This window comes from Schistocerca nitens, chromosome 2, assembly GCF_023898315.1.
Source record: "Schistocerca nitens isolate TAMUIC-IGC-003100 chromosome 2, iqSchNite1.1, whole genome shotgun sequence".
Classification (NCBI taxonomy): Eukaryota; Metazoa; Arthropoda; class Insecta; order Orthoptera; family Acrididae; genus Schistocerca; species Schistocerca nitens.
Window position 1 is genome coordinate 55,264,570 of NC_064615.1, and position 24,137 is coordinate 55,288,706.

The 24,137-nt window shown below is 41.1% G+C and overlaps 1 protein-coding gene across 3 annotated transcripts in view; it reads right to left on the reverse strand.

The window, feature by feature from the left end:
• LOC126235712 (protein tramtrack, alpha isoform-like) overlaps nt 1–24,137 on the reverse strand; it is a 161,356-nt gene that overhangs the window by 116,123 nt on the left and 21,096 nt on the right. For all 3 annotated transcript variants that reach the window (XM_049944475.1, XM_049944473.1, XM_049944474.1), the window contains exon 3: nt 8,576–8,636. In XM_049944475.1, coding sequence (XP_049800432.1) covers nt 8,576–8,636 — 61 coding nt within the window. The remainder of the gene's footprint in view (nt 1–8,575; nt 8,637–24,137) is intronic.

Here is a 24,137-nt window from a genome sequence, read left to right on the forward strand (position 1 = left end):
CACATACTTGGCCATTGCGTTGTGGCTGCCGTCGTGGAGTAGGCAGTCTGCTTCCTACTAGCGCTGTTTTTGCAGCAGATATTAACCGCGACGAATCATTCAGTCAACGCTAAATGGCCTGTCTGGCTGAGGCAGACAAGGGCGCTATAACAGCACTCCATGCAGAGGGATTTTCAAATGGCTATGTAACTATGGGTCTTCCCAACCATCGCCGCAAAACAGCAGCAGCTCAGGATCGGCAGATACGCCATTTCAGTGAGAACCACCCATTTGTCAACGCATGACAAATTCAGCAGACTTTGGGTCTCAATGTTAACGGTAAGACCGTCACTCGTCGTCATAGGGAAGGTGGACAGAGCAAGAAGCGCTGCTGTGAAAGAGACATTGACTGTTTCCTACAGAGAAGCATGCCTCGCTTTTGCTGCTGAAAATGTTGACAAACCTCTCCAGTTTTGGAGGGAAGTGATTTTCACGGACGAAAAGGTTTTCTCTACAGCATCAACTGGAAAAGTTCTTGTCTACTGGCCGAAAGGTGCTAGGTATAATCGAAAATATATTTACAGTTTCCGAAGGTGTGGCAGGGAGTCGGCAACGGTATAGGCATGGATATCGGCCAAAGGGTGTGGGCTCCTGTAGGACGTGGAAGGAAGACTCGATGCACATAATTACATATCAATTCTGGAGAACGTGATGTTGCCTTCTGTGACAGCATGATTTGGCGATGATCAGATCGTGTTCCAACAATATCGCTCGCCTATTCATATGGCACGTGTGGTTAAGAGGTGGTTCAACGACCATAGTAGTATTACTGCAATGGAATGGCATGAATCCCACTGAGAATATTTGGGCAGAAATGGTCAGAGTAATACGGGAAAAGGGACAGTCACCATCGACTCGCCGACAGCTTTCTGATGTGATTCATGGGCTTGCAATGAGTTACTTGAATCTACTAGTTATGAGGCTAGAGTTGTGGGCTCAATGCCCAACAGACTTCGAGCCGTTGTGGAAGCCGAAGGAGGCTATACGTGATACTAAGCAGCATCAGCAGAGGTGTTATTTTTTTTCCAGCCCATAACCAATCAGCTGCAACAGTTTTTTTATTTATTTTTTTTTCAGGTGTATATTTTATATAATTTTAAGGAAACGCAGTAAGTGGAATCTGGACAAACAAATTAATTCACAACAAGACACGTAATATTTAATTTGGTAAGAGAAGAAATACTCACGTTACATATTCAAGAATGCAGTCTCTAAAAAAATACATGACAAACCTGTAAGAAGGGTAAAAAGCCATTCAGCACAAATGAAAAATATTGAGGAGAAGCTCGCCGATGAAGGCGTAATTGGAGAGCGAAGGTTTGGCTAGAAAGGAAGGTAAGGGGGCCCAAAAACAAAGAGAAAAATCAAATACCCAACAGACTTTGAGTCGTCGTCGCAGCAGAGGGCGGTTGGCATATGTGATTCAGAGCAACAGTAGAAGAATACTTTTATTTACTAATTTTTGAGGCTTTATTCTGTGACGGCTAAACAGTGCTACTTCATGAGACCCACTATTTGCCCACATGTGGCTAAACATCAGAGGTGTAACAAAATTTTGAGAGGTGCCGAAGTTCTCTGGAACAGTAACATGTTTTAGACAAGAAGATGATTTTTAATTAATTTCATTTTAACCATTCACAGTATGCTCTGAGATTCTAATATATGATTTCATTTTATTATTATGTATACCTAACCATTCACAGTATGCTCTGAGATTCTAATATATGATTTCATTTTATTATTATGTATCTTTTCTTCGCCGATCCTAGGACTGAAACCGATACTCTGTTTTAAAAAATTTACGTAGCACCACGGAATATTAATACACAGTATATAGATCAGGAACATAATCCCAATGCCTTTAATTTTATTCTCACGGATGACACTGAGACAGTAAATAACAAGAGGAATAAGTAAACTCTCAGAATCAACATAGAGAATTCAAGTGTCCAGTGGATTCAAAAGTTTGCTATAATAGCGAATAATTGCTTTCACAGACTCCTTTGTGCCTATGTTTTCACAGTCAGACAATGTTTGAAACCAGGACTAGCAAGGTAAAACATTTTTCCACAAATCGTTGAATTGGAATTCGAAGAGCAAGTTACATAAATTATGATGACAACAAGAGTTTTTCAAGTAGACTGATCACTGTGGGCATCCAACTCTTTTATTGCGGGTTACATGTGCAGTATGTAAACTGGCAACACCACCAACACACAATACCACTAAGCTATGAAACAACTGTAGCAAAACAGAGCATCTGCGATGCCCATGTGATGGATAAGACAACTAATTCACAACATAAATGTCAATGTAAGCAAAGAAGGTTGTATACATGGAAGAATCCTGGAGATACTAGAAGGTATCAGATAGATTATATAATGGTAAGACAGTGATTTAGGAACCAGGTTTTAAATTGTAAGACATTTCCAGGGGCAGATGTGGACTCTGACCACAATCTATTGGTTATGAACTGTAGATTAAAACTGAAGAAACTGCAAAAAGGTGGGAATTTAAGGAGATGGGACCTGGATAAACTGAAAGAACCAGAGGTTGTACAGAGTTTCAGGGACAGCATAAGGGAACAACTGACAGGAATGGGGGAAAGAAATACAGTAGAAGAAGAATGGGTAGCTTTGAGGGATGAAGTAGTGAAGGCAGCAGAGGATCGAATAGGTAAAAAGACGGGGGCTAGTAGAAATCCTTGGGTAACAGAAGAAATATGGAATTTAATTGATGAAAGGAGAAAATATAAAAATGCAGTAAATGAAGCAGGCAAAAAGGAATACAAATGTCTCAAAAATGAGATCGACAGGAAGTGCAAAATGGCTAAGCAGGGATGGCTAGAGGACAAATGTAAGGATGTAGAGGCGCATATCACTAGGGGTAAGATAGATACAGTCTACAGGAAAATTAAAGAGACCTTTGGAGAAAAGACAACCACTTATATGAATATCAAGAGCTCAGATGGAAACCCAGTTCTAAGCAAAGAAGAGAAAGCAGAAAGGTGGAAGGAGTATATAGAGGGTCTATACAAGGGCAATGTATGTGAGGACAATATTATTGAAATGGAAGAGGATGTAGATGAAGATGAAATGGGAGATATGATACTGCATGAAGAGTTTGACAGAGCACTGAAAGACCTGAGTCGAAACAAGGCCCCGGGAGTAGATAACATTCCATTAGAACTACTGACAGCCTTGGGAGAGCCAGTCCTGACAAACCTCTACCATCTGGTGAGCAAGATGTATGAGACAGGCGAAATACCCTCAGACTTCAAGAAGTATATAATAATTCCAATCCCAAAGAAAGCAGGTGTTGACAGATGTGAAAATTACCGAACTATCAGTTGAATAAGTCACGGCTGCAAAATACTAACGCGAATTCTTTACAGACGAATGGAAAAACTAGTAGAAGCCGACTTCGGGGAAGATCAGTTTGGATTCCGTAGAAATATTGGAAGACGTGAGGCAATACTGACCCTACGACTTATCTTGGAAGCTAGATTAAGGAAAGGCAAACCTACGTTTCTAGCATTTGCAGACTTAGAGAAAGCCTTTGTCAATGTTGACTGGAATACTCTCTTTCAAATTCTGAAGGTGGCAGGGGTAAAATACAGGGAACGGAGGGCTATTTACAATTTGTACAGAAACCAAATGGCAGTTATAAGAATTGAGGGGCATGAAAGGGAAGCAGTGGTTGGGAAGGGAGTGAGACAGGGTTGTAGCCTCTCCCCGATGTTATTCAATCTTTATATTGAGCAAGCAGTGAAGAAAACAAAAGAAAAATTCGGAGTAGGTATTAAAATCCATGGAGAAGAAATAAAAACCTTGAGGTTCGCTGATGACATTGTAATTCTGTCAGAGACAGCAAAGGACTTGGAAGAGCAGTTGAACGGAATGGACAGTCTTGAAAGGAGGATATAAGATGAACATCAACAAAAGCAAAACGAGGATAATGGAATGTAGTCGAATTAAGTCGGGAGATGCTGAGGGAATTAGATTAGGAAATGAGACACAAAGTAGCAAAGGAGTTTTGCTATTTAGGGAGTAAAATAACTGATGATGGTCGAAGTAGAGAGGATATAAAATGTAGACTGGCAATGGCAAGGAAATCGTTTCTGAAGAAGAGAAATTTGTTAACATCGAGTATAGATTTAGGTGTCAGGAAGTCGTTTCTGAAAGTATTTGTATGGAGTGTAGCCATGTATGGAAGTGAAACATGGACGATAAATAGTTTAGACAAGAAAAGAATAGAAGCTTTAGAAATGTGGTGCTACAGAAGAATGCTGAAGATTAGATGGGTATATCACATAACTAATGAGGAGGTATTGAATAGGATTGGGGAGAGGAGAAGTTTGTGGCACAACTTGACTAGAAGAAGGGATCGATTGGTAGGACATTTTCTGAGGCATCAAGGGATCACCAATTTAGCATTGGAGGGCAGCGTGGAGGGTAAAAATCGTAGAGGGAGACCAAGATATGAATACACTAAGCAGATTCAGAAGGATGTAGGTTGCAGTAGGTACTGGGAGATGAAGAAGGTTGCACAGGATAGAGTAGCATGAAGAGCTGCATCAAACCAGTATCAGGACTGAAGACCACAACAACAACAACAACAACAAGCAGCAATTTCTGTTGGAATGTGCTTCCTGGACCAAATAACGTATTTCCTACGTCTTCAGTGCAAATCATGTAGCAAATGTAATTTAAAGGACATAAAAATATCAAGTGGATTTACTAACATAATTATGAACCACTCAAGAACGTAAATCGACGGTCACGTGGTTGTCAAAAGCATTCTACGGTGTTGCCATTGTCCATAACACTAGCAGCAGGAAGAAAATGTTTGCTCAGATGGTGTGCTGAGGTGCGCTTCGAAGACATCACAGAATCGTCTGCCACCACTTTGTGGGAAACAAAATACCTCAAGTATAAGCCAATGTGTTGTATTCGCATATCTGTGGCTATGACTTGGCACTAAAGTGTTATTATGGATAGTACGTATGCTCCGATTGCGAATCTATCATCATAAATAAAGACAAGGGAAAATGAATTAAGTGTCCTTCCTCTTCTGTAACATCAAATATATTTTTGTTATTCTATCTTAAATGATCTGTGCAGAAAATCATTCATCAGAAGTGAACAGCCTGCTGGCGTGGGTTGGCCATGCGTTCAACGGTGTCATATCGCGGACAGTGCAGCTGCTTGTGCCTTCAGTTCAAATCCTTCCCTGGGCATGGATGTGTGTTAGGTTAGGTAGGTTTAAGTAGTTCTAGGTCTAGGGGACTGATGACCTAAGCAGTTTTGTCGTATAGTTCTTTGAGTCATTTTTTGACCTTTTATGAAAATTTTCTTTACATAAACAGCCATATCTTTAGATTGAGTTGACATAAAGCTCACTTTTTTACACCACCAAGGGACCGTATACCACAGGAAGTGTGAGATATTTCTGATTATTATGTCTACCCGTACTTGAGGTAAATGGGTTTTAAGTGATGGGTAGACAGATAGACGGTCAAGAAAGTGAGACTAGTAGGATTCTATTTTTACCGATTTAGGTGACGAAATCCTAACAAAAAAAAATAGCTACGACAGTTACTGAAGATGAGGGCCGCATAAATAATTCCCCCTACTCTTTATTTGAAATGTCATAGTTGCAGCTGATACATCAGCATATTAATCGTAGCTAAGCTTTTGATCCACATCATGTTTACAGGAATGCAAATAAAATCCATTTGCCTATACACATGGTAATTCAGATCCCAGTATTAATGCCAATGCATTTTAGAAGTGCGAGGATTCCCATTGCTAGCTAGCTTAAGAAACACTTCGGCTAATGAACGTTTTCTGGCTGTGGCGAATCTAATGGACAATTCGAAACATTGTAGAATACGTTTGGCAGCTATGTCGTCGTTTATTTCCGGGGTTGGTGAAGAATTATCCTACTAAATTTACTTGCTAATTCCAATAAACATCCCAAATGATTGTCACATAAGCGATTACATAAAGGTTGAAAATTCATGTTTTTCAGTCCAAAAAGTTCAATGCAACAGAAACTGCATATCATTTTGCGATTTTCATTGAGAAATTGCCGGCTTATTCATGTCTGGGGTAATAATAGAGGGCTGTTTGCCTGGGTCGTCTGCTAGCATAGTGAAAGGTGTTTGCTACTGCAAGGGAGGTCTGGTTTGTTTTCGGTTCTAATCATGATGGAGGCAGACAGACTATCAGTAAAGCTATTTTAAGAAATTCTCGCACACCCAATACGTTTTATTGCTACCTTTATTCTGTACCAGTGCCCTGTGGATGCCAATAGGAAACTCTTGTAGAATTTCATACTTGTTACTGCCTACTGTTTCACTTTTGTCAGTAATTGAATTGACTTAAGTGTGGCACTGAATGATTTTTAACTGAATTTCATTATGAATCTTCACGCATTGCTAAATTTGCATACTTTCATGGTAGGTCAGCAATGGTAATCCAGTACGACTGGTCTGAACATTGACACAGACCATTTCGCGGCCGATTGCGCATAATATTTTGCTAATTCGTAACGATCTGGGGTACTTTGTCTTGCTAAAACAGTTATGTTATCTCGATAAGCTGAAATTCATTAGTATTAGTATAGTTCATACTAATTAGCATTTCTTCTTTCATTTATATCTTATATTTACGTGTTGTGTTTAACACACTAATCAGCATTAATATAGTCTTACACATGATTGAAAACAGTCTGACGAAGTTAGGACAGTTTTTCAATTTCACGGCTTTGCATAGTATGTTGGTAGCACTTTGTTGCCTTGCCTGTTATGCTGTGTAGCAGACTTTAAAGCTGTGCGGATCAGCATAATGAAAAGGTGAGTGGTATCGCTCATTTTGTCCACGACTGTACATATGTAACACACCACCACTTAAACCACAGGACCGATTTTAACTAAACTTGGTACACGTATCACTTACTGTCTGGAAATCATCACTGTGGGAGTAAGAACCACCTACCTATCAAAGGGGTGGGGTGAGGGTGAGAAAGCTGTGTAGCTCATGATGCAAGAATAGCTGTTCTGTAAGTCATCCAGCAAGAATGAGGGGACTTAGTGACTTGCAACAAACTTGACACATAATTTCAAACTGTTACAAAGAAAATTCCTCACTAACAATCCTCCACATAATGTTTAAGACAAAAATGTTTATCACTTACGAAATTTTTGTTGTTCGTGCAGTAATACTGCTGCTTTAAGCATGACTTTTTACTTATTATTTCTTTACTAATAACACATTTTTCAAGTAATATTCAACAATATTAGGACAAAGATAGATTGCTACTCACCATAAAGATGGCACATTGAGCTTTAGACTGGCACAAGGAGAAACACTGTTACAGATTTAGCTTTTGCCCAAGCCTTCTTCAGTAAAGGAAACACACGCGCACACGCGCACACACGCACACACACACACACACACACACACACACACACAACTACCGTCTCCAGTACCTCAGACCGGGATGGAACTGTCATGGTGAACGAAACTAGCAATCTGGAGAGGTGTAGGGAAGGGGGAAGGACAGCACCCTTACCCTGCTAAACCTTCCACTTCCCCGCCCCACTTCAGATTGCTGCTTTCATTCACCATGACAGCTGTATTCCCTTCTGAAGAAGCTTTAGCCAAAAAGCTAAATGTGTAGCAGCATTTTCACTGCGCCCTTCTGCAACTCGTCATGTCATCTTTATGGCGAGTAGCAATTTACCCTTTTGTAGCATTGTGGATATTCCAAATTCCAATTTCCATTATCAGACAGTATTCACTGAATGTACTAGTAAGATCATACAATCGTACAACACACAGTTCAGGGGATATGACGTCATAAATACAGAGATGCGTGAAGCTGTATTAAGCATGACATTTCAATTTATTACTACTAACTCTATTAGCAGCACATTTTGCAGGCAGTGTCCACAAATACCAATGAATGTACCTGGAAAATTATACCATAGTATCACGAGCAGTTCCAGAGATACGAGATCATAAACATTGAGGGGTGTGCGTGTGTGTGTGTGTGTGGGGTGGGGGTGGGGGGTGGGGGGGTGAAGTGGGTGGGTGGGGGGGCTGGGGGGTGAAGGGGGTGGGGGGCTGGGGGGGGGGGTGCGCGCGCGCTCGGCGTTGGTGGTGGTGGGGACGACTTACGACAAAGTGGAATTCGCTAGACAGTGAAATGTGTGTACAAATATGAGTGAAATATATGTAAAATATAACAGTTTATAGCAGATGGACTGATAGTAAATTGGGAGCAATACATACCTGGGAAATGCCAGGTACTCAGCTACTAATTTATACAGGTTATGGATGGACAAATAAGGAATTCAATGCAAGCTTTTTTGCAGAAGCTACAAACCACCACCAGCACCAAAAGTATGTAGCTATGGTTTGAACTGCATTTAGCTACTTTACTTCTGCCTTCGTTGGACAAGCAGGTTCAGATACATTATTTGAAAAATGCTGTGAAAGTATCTGCACAGTAGTTCGCAACAAATTACCTTGTGATGAAGGTCCTGGAGTTGGTTCAGGCTCTTCTTTAACTTGCTGGACAGGACCATCCTGGAGACAAAAGGAGACATTTAATAACATATAGTAGTAAGATTACTGTCTAAATGAATCAGCTAGTATTAAAGTAGGGTCAAGAGCATACTAATTCATAATTATTTAAACGAATTCAGTACTAAACTTCATTATATTTCTCTCAACAACATGTCAAACCTCAACTCAGTAAAGTTTGCATTGTTTTCTTACTGGTTTACAAAATGTTAAATACTCATGTGGAATCTTCTTAAAACGTCAAATCACACACAATATTACACTGTATTGCATAAAGCATGATGATCAATATCAATGATTATTTGTGGCAAAGGATTTTTTGGAGTACGAGATCATTTGGGAAGCCTGGTAATTTTCTGAAGACTCATGAAACTATATCATTGTTGCCAAATGTGATTCTAGCAACGAGCTTAAATAATATTTGAATAAGATGTAACAGACGAAGAGATGATAGCAGCAGAATTCTCTCTCTCTCTCTCTCTCTCTCTCTCTCTCTCTCTCTCTGGAAGGGGGAGAGGGAGGGTGGGGGATGGGCGAGTTTTGTGCAAAGAAAAAATATTTTGAAAAGTTCTCCGGCTGGTCAGTAGCTCACAACAGTAGTCACTGAAAACATTCATGGATACTGTTGATGGGATTCCACTCATTGATAGTGAATGAGATAGCTGAAATTTTAAGGACTTCAACTGAATAAGTACTCAATGTCCTACGCAAAACAATCTGAAATTAAAACATCTTTACATGTGATAACGAGTTGCAACGGCTGAGTGCTGACCGAAAATGTTGCCAGAAGAATGTTTCCACTCAGTGTTCGGTAATGCTTAGTCGCACTCTACAGATTATGTGTGTGTTGTAATCATGGATGAAACAGATTCATCAACATCAACCAGAGTTGAGACAGTCAAATCAATTGACAAAGACTGATGTAAGATTACTACAGAAGGTAATGCCATTTATTCTGCTGAAAAAGTGATGACCAATGTTTTGGATCCCCAGAAGTGTTATTCTCATACTTTTTGGGCATATTATACAATCCAGTCACATTAATGTGACCACTAGTCAAATGCCACTTCTTGCAGTGCGGACTTGCAGGAAGAGTGTCAATGAGGTTCTCGAACATACCGACAGGGATGCAGAGCCATGCTGACTCCAGTTCTGTGGCCAGCTGTGCTAGGTTTTATGCTTGAGGATCCACAGAGTGAACAGCTCAATCAGGATGGTCCCACAGATCCTCGATTGGGTTTAAATTCACGGGGGTTTGGTGGGGGGAGGTGGGGGGAGGTGGGGGGAGGTGGGGGGGGCAGATGTTTGTTGGCCAGGGAAGTAAGGTAAACTCATCCTTGTGCTCCTTGAACCACGCATGTACACTGCGAACTGTGTCACTTATTGCATTCTCCTGTTGATAGATGCCATCGTGCCGAGGAAAAACAAGCTGCTTGTAGGATTGATGTGGTCCCCAAGGGTAGAGGTTGTAACAATGGAAAATTGTGCTGAAATGCAGGAGGATCTGCAGCGAATTTATGCTTGGTGCAGAGAATGACAATTGAATCTCATTGTAGACAAGTGTAATGTGCTGCGAATGCATAGACAGATAGATACATTATCATTTAGCTACAAAATAGCAGGTCAGCAACTGGATCAGTTAATTCCATAAATTATCTGGGAGTACGCATTAGGAGTGATTTAAAATGGAACGATCATATAAAGTTGATCGTTGGTAAAGCAGATGCCAGACTGAGATTCATTGGAAGAATCCGAAGGAAAGGCAATCCGAAAACAAAGGAAGTAGGTTACAGTACACTTGTTTGCCGACTGCTTGAATACTGCTCAGCAGTGTGGGATCCGTACCAGATAGGGTTGATAGAAGAGATAGAGAAGATCCAACGGAGAGCAGCGCACTTTGTTACAGGATCATTTAGTAATCGCGGAAGCGTTACGGAGATGATAGATAAACTCCAGTGGAAGACTCTGCAGGAGAGACGCTCAGTAGCTCGGTATGGGCTTTTGTTGAAGTTTCGAGAACATACCTTCACCGAAGAGTCAAGCAGTATATTGCTCTCTCCTATGTGTATCTCGCGAAGAGACCATGGAGGATAAAATCAGAGATATTAGAGCCCACACAGAAGCATACTGACAATCCTTCTTTCCACGAACAATACGAGACTGGAATAGAAGGGAGAACCGATAGAGGTACTCAAGGTAACCTCCGCCACACACAGTCAGGTGGCTTGCGGAGTATGGAAGTAGATGTAGATGTAGATGCATACTTGTGTTGCTGCACTGTGCCTTCCAGAATGACAGGAGCACAAAGGAAATGCCACAAAAGCGTTCCCCAGGCAACAACGCTCCCTTGATTGTTGCAGGGTGTTTGCTTTCTGACATATTCCACTGTAAATGCCACCTGCCATTTGTCCAATGTGATTTATCCGAAAAGACAACCTGCACAACTCTGAATCGAGTTGTGGTATTGGCATGAAAAATTCCTGCCTGCGACTGACTGACTAACCAACCAACCAACATTTGTTGGCGATGAACAGCAGTCAGCAAGGGTACATTATACAGGTTCCTGCTGCAGAAGCTCATACACTGCAACATTCACTGAAGGCTGTTGGTAGCCCCTTGGTTCATCTTGCCAGCCAGTTTCTCAACAGTTGCACACCTATTCGCCTGCAGCCATCCCCACAGCCATCCGTTTACCCCTGTCATCTATGGCCCACGGTGCACCAAATTCGCCTCGACACCAGTTCTGGATGGTGCCATTTTGCCATGCATGGTATACTTCAACCACGGCAGCATGCAAACAGCTAACAAAATTAAGTCACTTCGGAAATACTTCCATCGTTGGCCAAAAGCCAACGACCATACCCTTTTAGCCATCAAATTGTTCCACTTCTGCTTTATGACAATGACAGCACTGTTTTCTATATTTCTGACATGCTTTACCATATTTTACAGTCTTTAAGACACACATTAATTATTAAGCAATTTTTTTAAATAAATTTTTGCATCTTCTATTACTAACTTGCAAAGCCAGATTAAAAAAGTTCTTTGTTTATAAAACCAAACTTACCTTTACAACCCCTCAGAATCATCATCTGAACTTTCTTCTTCTTCTTCTTCTTCTTCTTCCTCCTCCTCTTCATCGTCCTCATTATCTTATTCATATATAACAACATATTCACTGGCATTGAAAGAATTGCTTATACCACATTTGTTTGATTGTAGGTCATTTTAAAGCTTCCTTCGGCATGAATTCATGTTGGGTTTCATCCGTCATCCATTTGTTCCATTCCTCTCTCGTATACACTTTATGTGGTTTACTTATCAAGACATCAAGAGGTTGCAATTGTGAAGAAAGTCCTTCCAGAATAACAGCAAGCTTTGTATTTCCCTGTCTCAGTTTCCCTTCCCCAGAATTTTTCCAAATGACTACTAAACTGATGTAGCACAAGAAGAGACTACTTCTTCAATAAAGCACCTTTTCTTCTCTCCCAGCACTATTAATCTATAATTTCATACCAGTTTTGTCCTTCCAACCTTTTTCATGTAAGTGGTATTTCAGCAGGTTTTGGCATTGTTTTGCACTTAAAAATGATCACTGGATTAAATTTAGAACCATCAGCACAACAGGAAAGGACATCAGTTTAGTGCATTTTTTCATGTCTACTTGTTTTTATAGAGTTTTAGCATGTTTTACGGCAACATCAAAATGCCGGAGGAGTTTTGTCCATATTCACTATTTGGCTTAGTTCCACACTGGTTTTCTTTCGATGTTGAATAATAAAGTGATGGAAAGAAAATATTTTCTCTTCATACTCTTGTGGCATACTGGTTTTGGTTTGCCTGCTAAGTCCGTGACACTTCATAAACCAGTAGCACCAAGCAACTCCACCCTTGAAGTCTGTCAAGTTCCACTGTAGTGCTAGCTTACAGTGTGTGTTTGAAAGATTTTTGTATTAATGCCAAAGCCTTTTTGATGGTGTCCTTGAAAATCCATTTCAATAGGTCATCTAGTTTTGACCATTTTGCATTCAGACCTCTATTTGCACATTTAGCGTTCCTCATTCTTTTCCGTTCGTCTTTACCATCCCACCAATTGTGAATGTTTTTTTCTGTTAATGGAGGGTCAATATGCAGCTCAGCTGCTCTGTTTCATGTTCTTTTTGCATATACTGTTACTTTCAACTTATACCTTTGCATCATATAAATACCTTTTATTTTTTTTTTCAATTATGAGACCAGCTACAAACAAAAATATCATGCTGTTGTACAAAGCACTTTCAATTCCAGTTCACTGGCACCGCAGACTGCAGTGACACATCATGGGCTAGACAGTGTTCTGGATTTGTAATGGCGGGGCAAAAGGGAGAGTTTTCGCAAGCTTGTGAATCACTGCAACTCACATTTATCACATCAGTGCACTGCTGCTGCCAATTGAATCAACTGAATCCAATGTTGCCCAGATAGAAATAGGTTTTCCGCGGCATCAAATATATGGCCGTTTTTAAGACTTGAGAAATTTTAAATCAAACACTGGACATATTTACATTAATTTTGAGTATGAGACACACTTGAATTTTGGAGGCTACCTCCCCACTGCTAGTGCTGCCACCTGTCGTCTGTGAGTGGTTATTGCACAGTGAATTCTAATGTAGATGGTGGTCACATTAAAGTGACTGGGCCACTGCTGGAGTAGTGACTGAAACACTATTTGAATGAGAAGTGGCTCACACTGGCATACAGAAATGTGTTCTTTCACCAGGATAATGCACGATCACACAATGCAGCAGACAGCAGAAAAAGTGGAAAGTGCATTAATGGGTTATTGAATTAGTACCTTACTCACTCTGTTCACCTTGTTTAGCTGTAAATGACTCATTTCTATTTCTCAGATTAAAATTTTATTTCCATTGGGAGGGGGAAAAAAGAGAGAGAGAGAGAGAGAGAGAGAGAGAGAGAGAGAGAGAGAGAGAGAACACACAATCACTGTAACCAGTGAATATTTTTCATGGCTTGGCAAAGTTTATTTTCCTGACAGAACAAAAAGAATGAAAAGTAACTGGAGCAAATGTGTAGCCTTGAATGGAGACTACTATTAGAAATTAAATTAGGATTTTTTGATTCTGAGAAAGTTTATTTGCTTTTTATCACACCTTGTGTGTCTCACAACGAACTGATACTGCAAAATACACGTTATTCTGATTTTCAGTATTACAATATTGATCTTAGGTTCCTAAACTGAGCTCCTTATAATAACGACCATTCATATTCTTTCCGTTTGGATTCTTTTGCTTTGATATTCACCAAGAACAAAGTTCCGAGACCATGTAACTTGAGGCAATGAAATGTGAAGAGCAATATGAAACTTTAAATCATCATTAAATATCCTTCCACACAAGACGACCTGTGACCTGACCTCTTTTATGGTGTCCATATCAAAACTTGATCTGTGACCATGAGGCAGTTACAGCAACAATGAACACCGAAGCACCAAGAACAACTAAAATACGCCGAAAGATATGTATGTTCTGTAAACAGAACACAGAAACAAGAGTCTCATATCTCAATGAGTAACCAGAAATTTTTAGGTCACAAGAGGAGCTCAAGCTTAAAAGAATAATTGATGATGCACTTGTACCCAGCAGAACAGTTCATGATGAGAGGGTTCCTCCACAGTATACAATCACTGCAAAGAAACTTCTAAAGAAACAGAGGGTACTGCGTAATAGATTTAAACTAACCATAGGACTATGAAATGCTTAACTCTGTTTTCAAATGTTTGATTACAATCGACAATCCAGCAGTGGTGCCCATTTTAATTCTCATACCATTGAAAAGATGAGTGAAGTACGTATTACTGTCAGTAGCATTGAGGAACAGATCAAATCATTAAAACAGAATAAAGCCCCTACGCCCAATAGAATCCCTATCAGATTCCATACCCCTATTTGCAGCTGAGTTAGCCCCCTCTGTTAACTACAATCTACCACAGATCGGTGAAACAAAACGATGTGTCCAGCAGATGGAAAAAAGCACAGACTACACCTACATACGTAAAGAAGGATAGCTGAAGTGACTCACAGAACTCCCATCCAGTATCTTTGACACCAATTTGTTGTAGAATCTTAGGACATATTCAGAACTCAAATTCTATGAAGTATCTCTAAACAGGCTGACCTTCTCCACGCCCAGCATCATGGATTTCAAAAACATCGATCATGCGAAACCCAACTTGCACTATTCTAAAGCCATGGATCCAGGCAGTCAGGTAGATACAGTATTCCTTTATTTCCGAAAAGTATTTTACTCGTTACCACGCCTACAAGCGTATTTCACTTGTGGAACAATAGATACCGCCTACAGGAAAACTGAAGAGGCCTTTGGACCAAGAAAAGCAGCTGTATCTATATCAAGAGATCGTATGGGAAACCCAGTCATAAGCAAAGATGGGAAAGCTGAAAGGTGGAGGAGATATATAGATGGTCTATACAAGGGAGGTGAACCTGAAGGCAATATCACAGAACTAACTATAGAACTGGAGAGGACACAGACACAGGTGAAGATGAGATGAGAGGTGCGATACTGACAGAAGAATTTGACATGGCACTGAAAGACCCAAGTTGAAACAAGGCCCCAGGAGTAGACGACATTCCATCAGAACCACTGACAGCCTTGGGAGAGCCAGCCATGACAAAACTCAATCATCTGGTGTGTAAGATGTATGAGACAGGCGAAACACACTCAGACTTAAAAAAGAATGTAATAATTCCAATACCAAAAAAAGCAGTTGCTGACAGGTGTGAATGTTACTGAATTATTAAACAATGGAAAATCCAGAATGGAATGTAACAATACGAGAGAAGGAAAGTTGCTACTCACCATGTAGCAGAGACACTGAGCCGCGATAGGCACAATAAAAAGATTCACACAATCATAGCTTTCGGCCATTAAGGCCTTAGTCAGCAGTAGAAACACACACACACACACACAAGTGCAACTTGCACACACATCTGCAGTCTGAGAGAGCTGAAACTACTCTGTGAGCAGCAGCAGTGCATGATGAAAGTGGCGACTGGGGGGGGGGGGGGGGAAGGAGGAGACTGGGGCGGGGAAGGGGAGGGATAGTATGGTGGGAGTGGCGGACAATGAAATGTTGCAGTTTAGACGGAGGGTAGAATAGAAGGTGTGGAGGGGGGAGGGGGTAAGTAGCGGAAAGGAGAGAAATAAATAGAAATTAAAAGACTGGGTATGGAGGTGGAATGACGGCTGTGCAGTGCTGGAATGGGAACAGGGAAGGGGCTGGATGGGTGAGGACAGTGACTAACGAAGGTTGAGGCCTGAGGGTTACGGGAACTTAGGACGTATTGCAGGAGAAGTTCCCACCTGCGCAATTCAGAAAAGCTGGTGTTGGTGGTAAGGATCTGTATGGCACAGGCTGTGAAGCAGTCATTGGGATGAGGGATATCATGTTAGGCAGCTTGTTCAACTACAGGGTGGTCCACTTGTTTTTTGGCCACAGTTTGTCGGTGGCCATTCATGTGGACAGACAGCTTGTTGGTTGTCATGCCTACATAGAATGCAGCACAGTGGTTGCAGCTTAGCTTGTAGATCACATGACTGGTTTGATGTGATAGGTAATGTAAGTGACCAGACTGGAGTAGGGGGTGGTAGGAGGATGTATGGGACAGGTCTTGCATCAGGGGTATGAACCATGAGGTAAGGGAATGGGAGCAGGGGTTGTATAAGGATGGACGAATATACTGTGTAGGTTCGGTGGACGGCGGAATACCACGGTAGGAGAGTGGGAAGGATAGTGGGTAGGGCATTTCTCATTTCAGGACACAACGAGAGGTAATCGAAACCCTGGCGGAGAATGTAATTCAGTTGCTCCAGTCCCAGATGGTACTGAGTAACGAGGGGAATGCTCCTCTGTGGCCGGACTGTGGGAATTTGCGAGGTGGTGGGAGACTGGAAAGATAAGGCACGGGAGATTTGTTTTTGTACAAAGATGGGAGGATAATTACTGTCAGTGAAGGCTTCAGTGAGACCCTCGGTATATTTAGAGAGGGACAGCTTGTCACTGCAGATGCAACGGCAACGGGTGGCTAGGCTGTACAGAAGGGACTTCTCGGTAGGAAACGGGTGGCAGCTGTCGAAGTGGAGGTATTGCTGGTGGTTAGTAGGTTTGATATGGACAGAGGTACTGATGTAGCCATCTCTGAGGCGGAGGTCAACATCTACGCAGGTGTTGTTGGGTTGAGTAGGACCAGGTGAAGCAAATGGGGGAGACGTTGTTGATGTTCTGGAGGAATGTGAATAAGGTGTCCTCACCTTCAATCCAGATAGCAAAGATGTCATGTAGGCATGACAACCAATAAGCTGTCTGTCCACATGAACGACCACCGACAAACTGTGGCCAAAAAACAAGTGGACCACCCTGTAGCTGAACACGCTGCCAAACATGATACACCTCATTTCAATGACTGCTTCAAAACCTGTGCCATATGGATCCTTCCCACCAACACCAGCTTTTCTGAATTGTGAAGGTGGGAACTTTCCCTGCAATACATCCTACGTTCCCGTAATCCTCCTGGCCTCAACCTTCGTTAGTCACTATCCTCACCCATCCAGCCCCTTCCCTGTTCCCATTCCAGCACTGCACAGCTGTCATTCCACCGCCACACCCAGTCTTTTAATGTCTATTTATTTTTCTCCTTTCCGCTACTTACTCCCTTCCCCCCTCCGCACCTTCTCTCCTGCCCTCCGTCTAAACTGCAACACTTCACTGTCCGCCACTCCCACTATACTATCCCTTCCCCTCCCCACACCAGCCTCCTCCTTACCCCCACCCAGTCGCCACTCCGATCATGCACTGGTGCTGCTGCTCGCAGTGTTGTTTCAGCTTTCTCAGACTGCAGATGTGTGTGCAAGATGCGCTAGAGAGTGTGTGTGTGTGTGTGTGTGTGTGCGCGCGCGCGTGTGTGTGTATGTATGTATGTGTGTGCGCGCGCGCGTGTGTGTATGTATGTGTGTGTACTGCTGATGACAAAGGCCTTAATGGCCGAAAGCTATGATTGTGTGAATCTTTTTATTGTGCCTATCGCGGCTTAGCATCTCCACTATATGGTGAGTAGCAACTTTCCTCCTCTCGTATTGTTACTGAATTATTAGTTTAATAAGTCATGGTTGCAAGATACTAACATGAATTATTTACAGAAGAATGGAAAAACTGGTAGAAGCTATCCTCAGGGAAGTTTAGTTTGGATTCCAGATAAATGGAGGAACACATGCATGAGGCAATATTGATGACTCTACGACTCTTCTGAAGGTAGCAGGGGTAAAGTACAGAGAGCGAAAGGCTATTTACAACTTGTAATGAAACTAGACGACACTTATGAAGTGTTGAGGAGCATGAGAGGGAAGGAGTGGTTGAAAAGGGAGTGAGATATGGTTGTAGCCTACTGCCGATGTTATTCAATCTGCATATTGATATTAATATGGAGTAAGAATTAAAGTTTTAGGAGAAAAATAAAAACTTTGAGGTTTACCGATGACATTCTAATTGTCAGAGATAGCAAAGAATTCTGCACAGCAGATGAACAGAATGTCTTGAGAGGAGGATGTAGAGACCAAGGATAATGGAATGTAATCAATTAAATCAGGTTATGCTGAGGGAATTAGATTAGGAAATGAGACACCTGAAGTACATCTACATCTACATGGTTACTCTGCTTGCTTTTTGGGCAGCAGAATAACCGATGATGGCTGAAGTAGAGAGGATATAAAATGTAGAGAGGATATAAAATAAGGACTGGCAATGGCAAGGAAAATGTTTCCGAAGAGGAGAAGATTGTTAAGATTGAATATAGATTTAATTGTTTGGTAATCTTCTCTAAAGATATTTGTCCGTAGTGTAGCCCTGTACAGAAGTACGAGGGTCAGTCAAAAAGTAATGCCTCCTATTTTTTTTTCTACGTTTAATTGTCAGGAAATTTAAATGCAATTACATAGGTTGAAAACCACAACATTGAGGATCATTTTGTCATTTTTCAATGTAATCTCCGCCCATCTCTACAGTTTTGGTCCATCTTTGAACAAGGGCATGTATCCCAGCACGGTAAAAATCACAGCTCTGCTTCCTAAGCCATTGACGCACGGATGTTTTGACGGCCTCCTCATCTTCAAAATGAATCCCACGATGAGCTTCTTTTAGTGGCCCGAACAGATGGAAGTCTGATGGTGCCAGGTCAGGGCTGTATGGGGGATGAGGCAAAACTTCCCATCCAATTTTGACAATCTCGTCAGAGGTGTGACGACTGGTGTGTGGTCTTGCATTGTCATGCAAAAGAAGAACATCTGCCATTGATTTTGTTGGGCGAACTCGCTGAAGACGTGCTTTAAGTTTTTTGAGGGTTGTGACGTATTGAACAGAATTTATTGTGCATCCCTGCTCCAAAAAATCAACCAGAATCACACCCTCTGTATCCCAGAAAACTGTTGCCATAACTTTCCCTGCCGATCGCACAGTTTTGAATTTTTTCTTCCTCGGCGAGCTTGTGTGACGCCACTCCATTGACTGCCTCTTTGATTCGGGTTCAAAAAAATGCACCCATGTTTCGTCCCCGGTCACAATTTTTTACAGAAACTGATCTCCCTCCAAACGGAAGCGCTGCAAGTGTTGGGAGGCTATTGTTTTCCTTGCCTCTTTATTCTGATCGGTTAACATTCTTGGAACCCACCGTGCACAAACTTTTGAGTACCCCAATTGTTTAATAATCGTGATCACACTGCCTTTACTAAGAGAAATAATGCGACACACTTCATCTGCAGTCACCCGACGGTCACCACGAATGATGTCATCAACTTGCTGAATGTTGTGTGGAGTCACTGCACTCACCGGCCTGCCGCTCCGCTTTTCGTCAGTCAACGGTGTTTGCCCTTCAGCTTCCTTACAACGACGAACCCATCGTCTAACAGTGCTGACATCCACTGTCACAACACCATACACCTTCTTCAGTCTTTCATGAATGCGTATGGGCGTTTCACCTTCTGCATTCAAGAATTCAATCACACAACGCTGTCGCAAACGAACATCGATGTTGGCCATCGTACAAACTTCTGCTGTGCTGCCACCTGCTGACACAGAAAGTTACTACTGCAGTGGATTGCAGAAGAAGGTTTGAGGAATGGCGCCAAATTCAAGTTTTTCACTTAACTTAATTTCTTTAAGTAGAAAAAAAATGGGAGGCATTACTTTTTGACCGACCCTCGTAAAACATTCATGATAAACAGTTTAGACAAAAACAGAACAGAAGCTTTTGAAATGTGGTACTACAGGAGAATGCTGAAGATTAGGAGGGTAGATCAGGAAACTAATGAAGAGGTTGTGAACAGAACTGGGGAGAAAAGAAATTTGTGGCACAACCTGACGAGATGAAGGGAGTCTCAAATGAAATTTGTGACTGGATTAAGGGTTTCTTGCTAGGGAGGTTGCAGCAAGTTCTTTTGGATGCAGACTCATCCACAGATTGTAGAGATAACACCAGAAGTACCCCTGGGAAGTGTGTTGGGTTCCTTGCTATTTACATTATATATTAATGATCTAGCAGACAATATTAAAAGTAACTTCAGACTTTTTTACAGACGATTTTGCTATCTATAATAGTACAATCTGAAAGAAACAGCACAAATATTCAGTCAGATCTTGATAAGATTTCAAAGTGGTGTAGAGAGTAGCAACTTGCTTTTAAATATTCAGAAATGGAAAATTGTGAAATTCAAAAAATGAAAGGGACCTATACCAGATAGGATTGACAGGGCTATCAAATGTATACTGAGAAGAGCAGCATGAATGGACACACCGTTTCAGGGAATGATTTTGAGTAATGATTTGAGGGATATACTACCAAACCCAACATACCACTCTCAGAAGGTTCATGAGATAAAGATCAGAATAATTAAAGGATGTACAGAGGCATTTAAGCAATCATTCTTCTCAAGCTCCATACTGGAATGAAATGGGAAAGCAACCTAAATAACTGGTATAACATGACATAACCACTGACATCCGCTACAAAGTGGTTTGCTGAGTACAGACGTAGATGTAAGTATTTAAATGGCCAATGAAGTTCAAGAGCCAGACTGACTACTTCCTGTATCTAAACTTATACTCTGCAAGCCGCAATGAACAGCACACAGTGCTGCAGTTTCAGGAATCTCTGTTTCATTTGCAAGGGGATGCAAGGATGAAAGCATGTGCACTTTTATGCAAGCCTGAACTAATCGAGATAATAGAGTAATAGAGACTGAAATATTTTACTCCTACAACAACAACAACAACAACAACAACAACTATTTCATCATCTCTCTCAATTGCGAACCACAATAATGACACACTTGCACAGACTGGACAAACCTGATAACTGTGTAGTTTTCTTTGCACTTCCCACAACTATAGTTATTACAATTTCTGTACATAGGAACAATACTTAAAAGTGTTTATTGTACAGAAGTTAACAATTTGATAATTTCCTAATTAATCTTACCTAGGATTTGCTTTTATGACTAACAGATTTAGGTCACTATTCCTTCATAAAGCTGCCACATTGCTGCTGACATTAACATCTCAATAATACAACTTAATGCGATAGGCAACACATTTACTAGCTACATCAGGTAGCACAACAAAGCAATGTTTCAGCCTATTCACTTGCATTATATTATATTTGTTGGTGCTGAGACTAGCTGTCCATCTTTGCACCAATTGCTGATAGTTCGTTTTAAAAGAATCAGGAGAAATGCAATTTTCTATCCACACGATCTCTCTGTGTATAGTAGTGTCTATGAGTAGTCTCAGATGTCATGTACCAAAGAATTAATGTCTTTGATGAACACAGAATTTCCTCAATGGAGCAATGCATACAGTAAGGGAAAGGCAGCCACTCACCTGTAGTGGACTGATGCGTGGAGCATAGTAACACACAACAGAAAACAGCATTCGCATTAGCTTTCAAACACTAGCTCTTTTTCCAGCAACAGGATTGGGTCTGAACATCACTACCTTATCACCTGATATTTCAACTGAAATCCATTCAGCCACTGTCAAATCAACAAATCACATTAACAACCTGGAAGATTTTCAGTTGAAATCGTTCGATGTAGAGGTAATGATGTCCTGGAATGTAATTTTTTTCTGGTAAAGAACATATGTTGAAGAGTTGATCTCTAGGTTCATGCCTTACTGGTGCCAAATATTTGTTGTACGGTGAGAAGTCTTTTGCATTTAACATAAAAAATTCTTTCCTAGGTCCTCATCTGCTGGTGTGTTTTAGTAATTTATCATTTCAAACAAATGTTCGGATGGCGGCAAACTATTACTGCCTCACCAGACTTTGGGACAATCAAAGATATTTGAATAAGATGTATTTAATATTATCTTTGTGTGTGTTGTGATGACAAACGAGACATCAAATAGACAGTGATAGTGCCATGGTACAGGATTATTGTCCCCAAATTTTGCCGCAGCTCGTGGTTGCTAATAACTCAGGCGTTTGTAACTTTCATCAAGGTGCCAACCCCCGCCCCCGTGCTTGCTTTGAACTGCCTGTATACACCAAGGGCATCGGGGAAGCTATCTTGACTGTTAGAGGAAGGCACTGATAGTGAACTTAACTTTGTTGTATTCCTACAACTGTGCATATGAGCACTGTTACATTGGCTATGATAGGTAGTCTTCCAGGCAGTTGGCCATTTTCTCTGAAACCCGAGGTGTTAAATAACACCCACAACAAGAGCTTTGTCTCACTCAGACCGAGCTTCTTTCTCAGTCAAGACATACTCCCATTACTGGTACAGTTCATCTCCAAACCACATGATCCCACCATTTAGGAGCCATTTAGAGACAGTTAAATTGAGTCTACAGGCACCAGGAGGACAATCCAATACTACTTGTTTGTCACAGAAACAATATACGGTCTTGTTGCCCACTAGTTGTGACAATATGACCAATATAGACTGAACACAGGTGGACCACTGACACTTCCATGAAGCCACTAACTTAATCTGCCTCAATCTACTGTCGTGTGCCGTCATTAGACCATCTCTTTCACTCGCCCTTAATTGTGTGTATTTCTTCATTTTATGTAAACTGAAGGAGAAGAGGGAGAAAGGAAAGAAAACGGAAGGAACTATTAATATCAGTTGCATTGGGACTTTTATGCTGAATCGGCAGGGCGAGTGAAGATGTGTGGTGGACTGGAATTCAAATAAGGGTTCTTCCGCTCAGTAGGCAGTTACATTAACCACTGTGCCACCCGGACACAGTGTTTATCGCAAATATGCGAACTATCTTAGCGCACTTCCCGGCCGTCTCACATTCCCACCTAGTGCCACCTATATGCAAGTGCCCATCCATGTCCTCCATGCTCACTAATTTTTAATTCCTGCTGGAGGTCTAACATTAATGTGCATCCACACTGAAGTTTGTGGATTCATTGCCAATTGAGGAGAATTCCTTCCTTTGGTAAGTGTCCTTCAACAATTTGGGTGTTCAGATTTTGATGAGAGACTGTGCATTGTCTCCCAGCCATGTAATCACTACCTTGCATCGAAGGAGTTTTGCCACAGATTTCAGTGCCTTTTTACCTTCCGTGAACTTCATTACAGATGTAATTATGGTTTTTTTCTTTCGGAATTATACCTACTTAAAACAGTCTGCAGCCCACTATTATTTCATTACACTTGTGCTACCTCCTTCTGTCCTTTATCATCACAATGGTTCAAATACCTTGTGATCACGTAGACAAGGTCGAATAATGCCTGTAGTAAGGATGAAGTCAATGCTTCAAGCTCAGTCACAACAGGAAGGGTAGTGGGCGCATGTTTCTAACGCACGCAGCTGGAACAGGTGTCACCTTTCCACACTGTCTCACCTCAGTATCTACTGGCAAATTTTCCCATGACAAACTACTACAGAAAGTAAATAAACAAGGATGAGATGAAGGCTCAAGGTTGTGTGTACCCAGTCATTAGTCAGGTACCAATTTCGCTATTTTTAGACATCTACTAGTTGGTACTACGTTTACCTATAGACCTAATTTTTAATCCATCTAGTATATAGTTAATATGATGTCTAAAAAGTAGGATGCATAATTCAAATTTTTATGAAAAATGTTAAAACACACATTTTCCTCTTACACATACGACACATGAAACACTACAGTGAAATGACAAATAAGAGCCAAGTGTATTCCTTGAAGAAATGACATACAAAATATTTGTGGTTGATGTATACAGTAAGTCTGAACTCTAAGCAGTTTAGAGCTGAAAAGAATTACTACTCATTTTTCTTGATTTATGTGTTTTCTTAATTTGTATGTTTTATTTCACTGTAAAATGTCTTTTCTGTGCAAAGAATTACAAGAGACGGCTTGGCTGCACATATGTGGTGATATATCCTTATACTGCTAATGTGAATTAGGGCCATTCCGTGCCAAGTGGTCTAATATC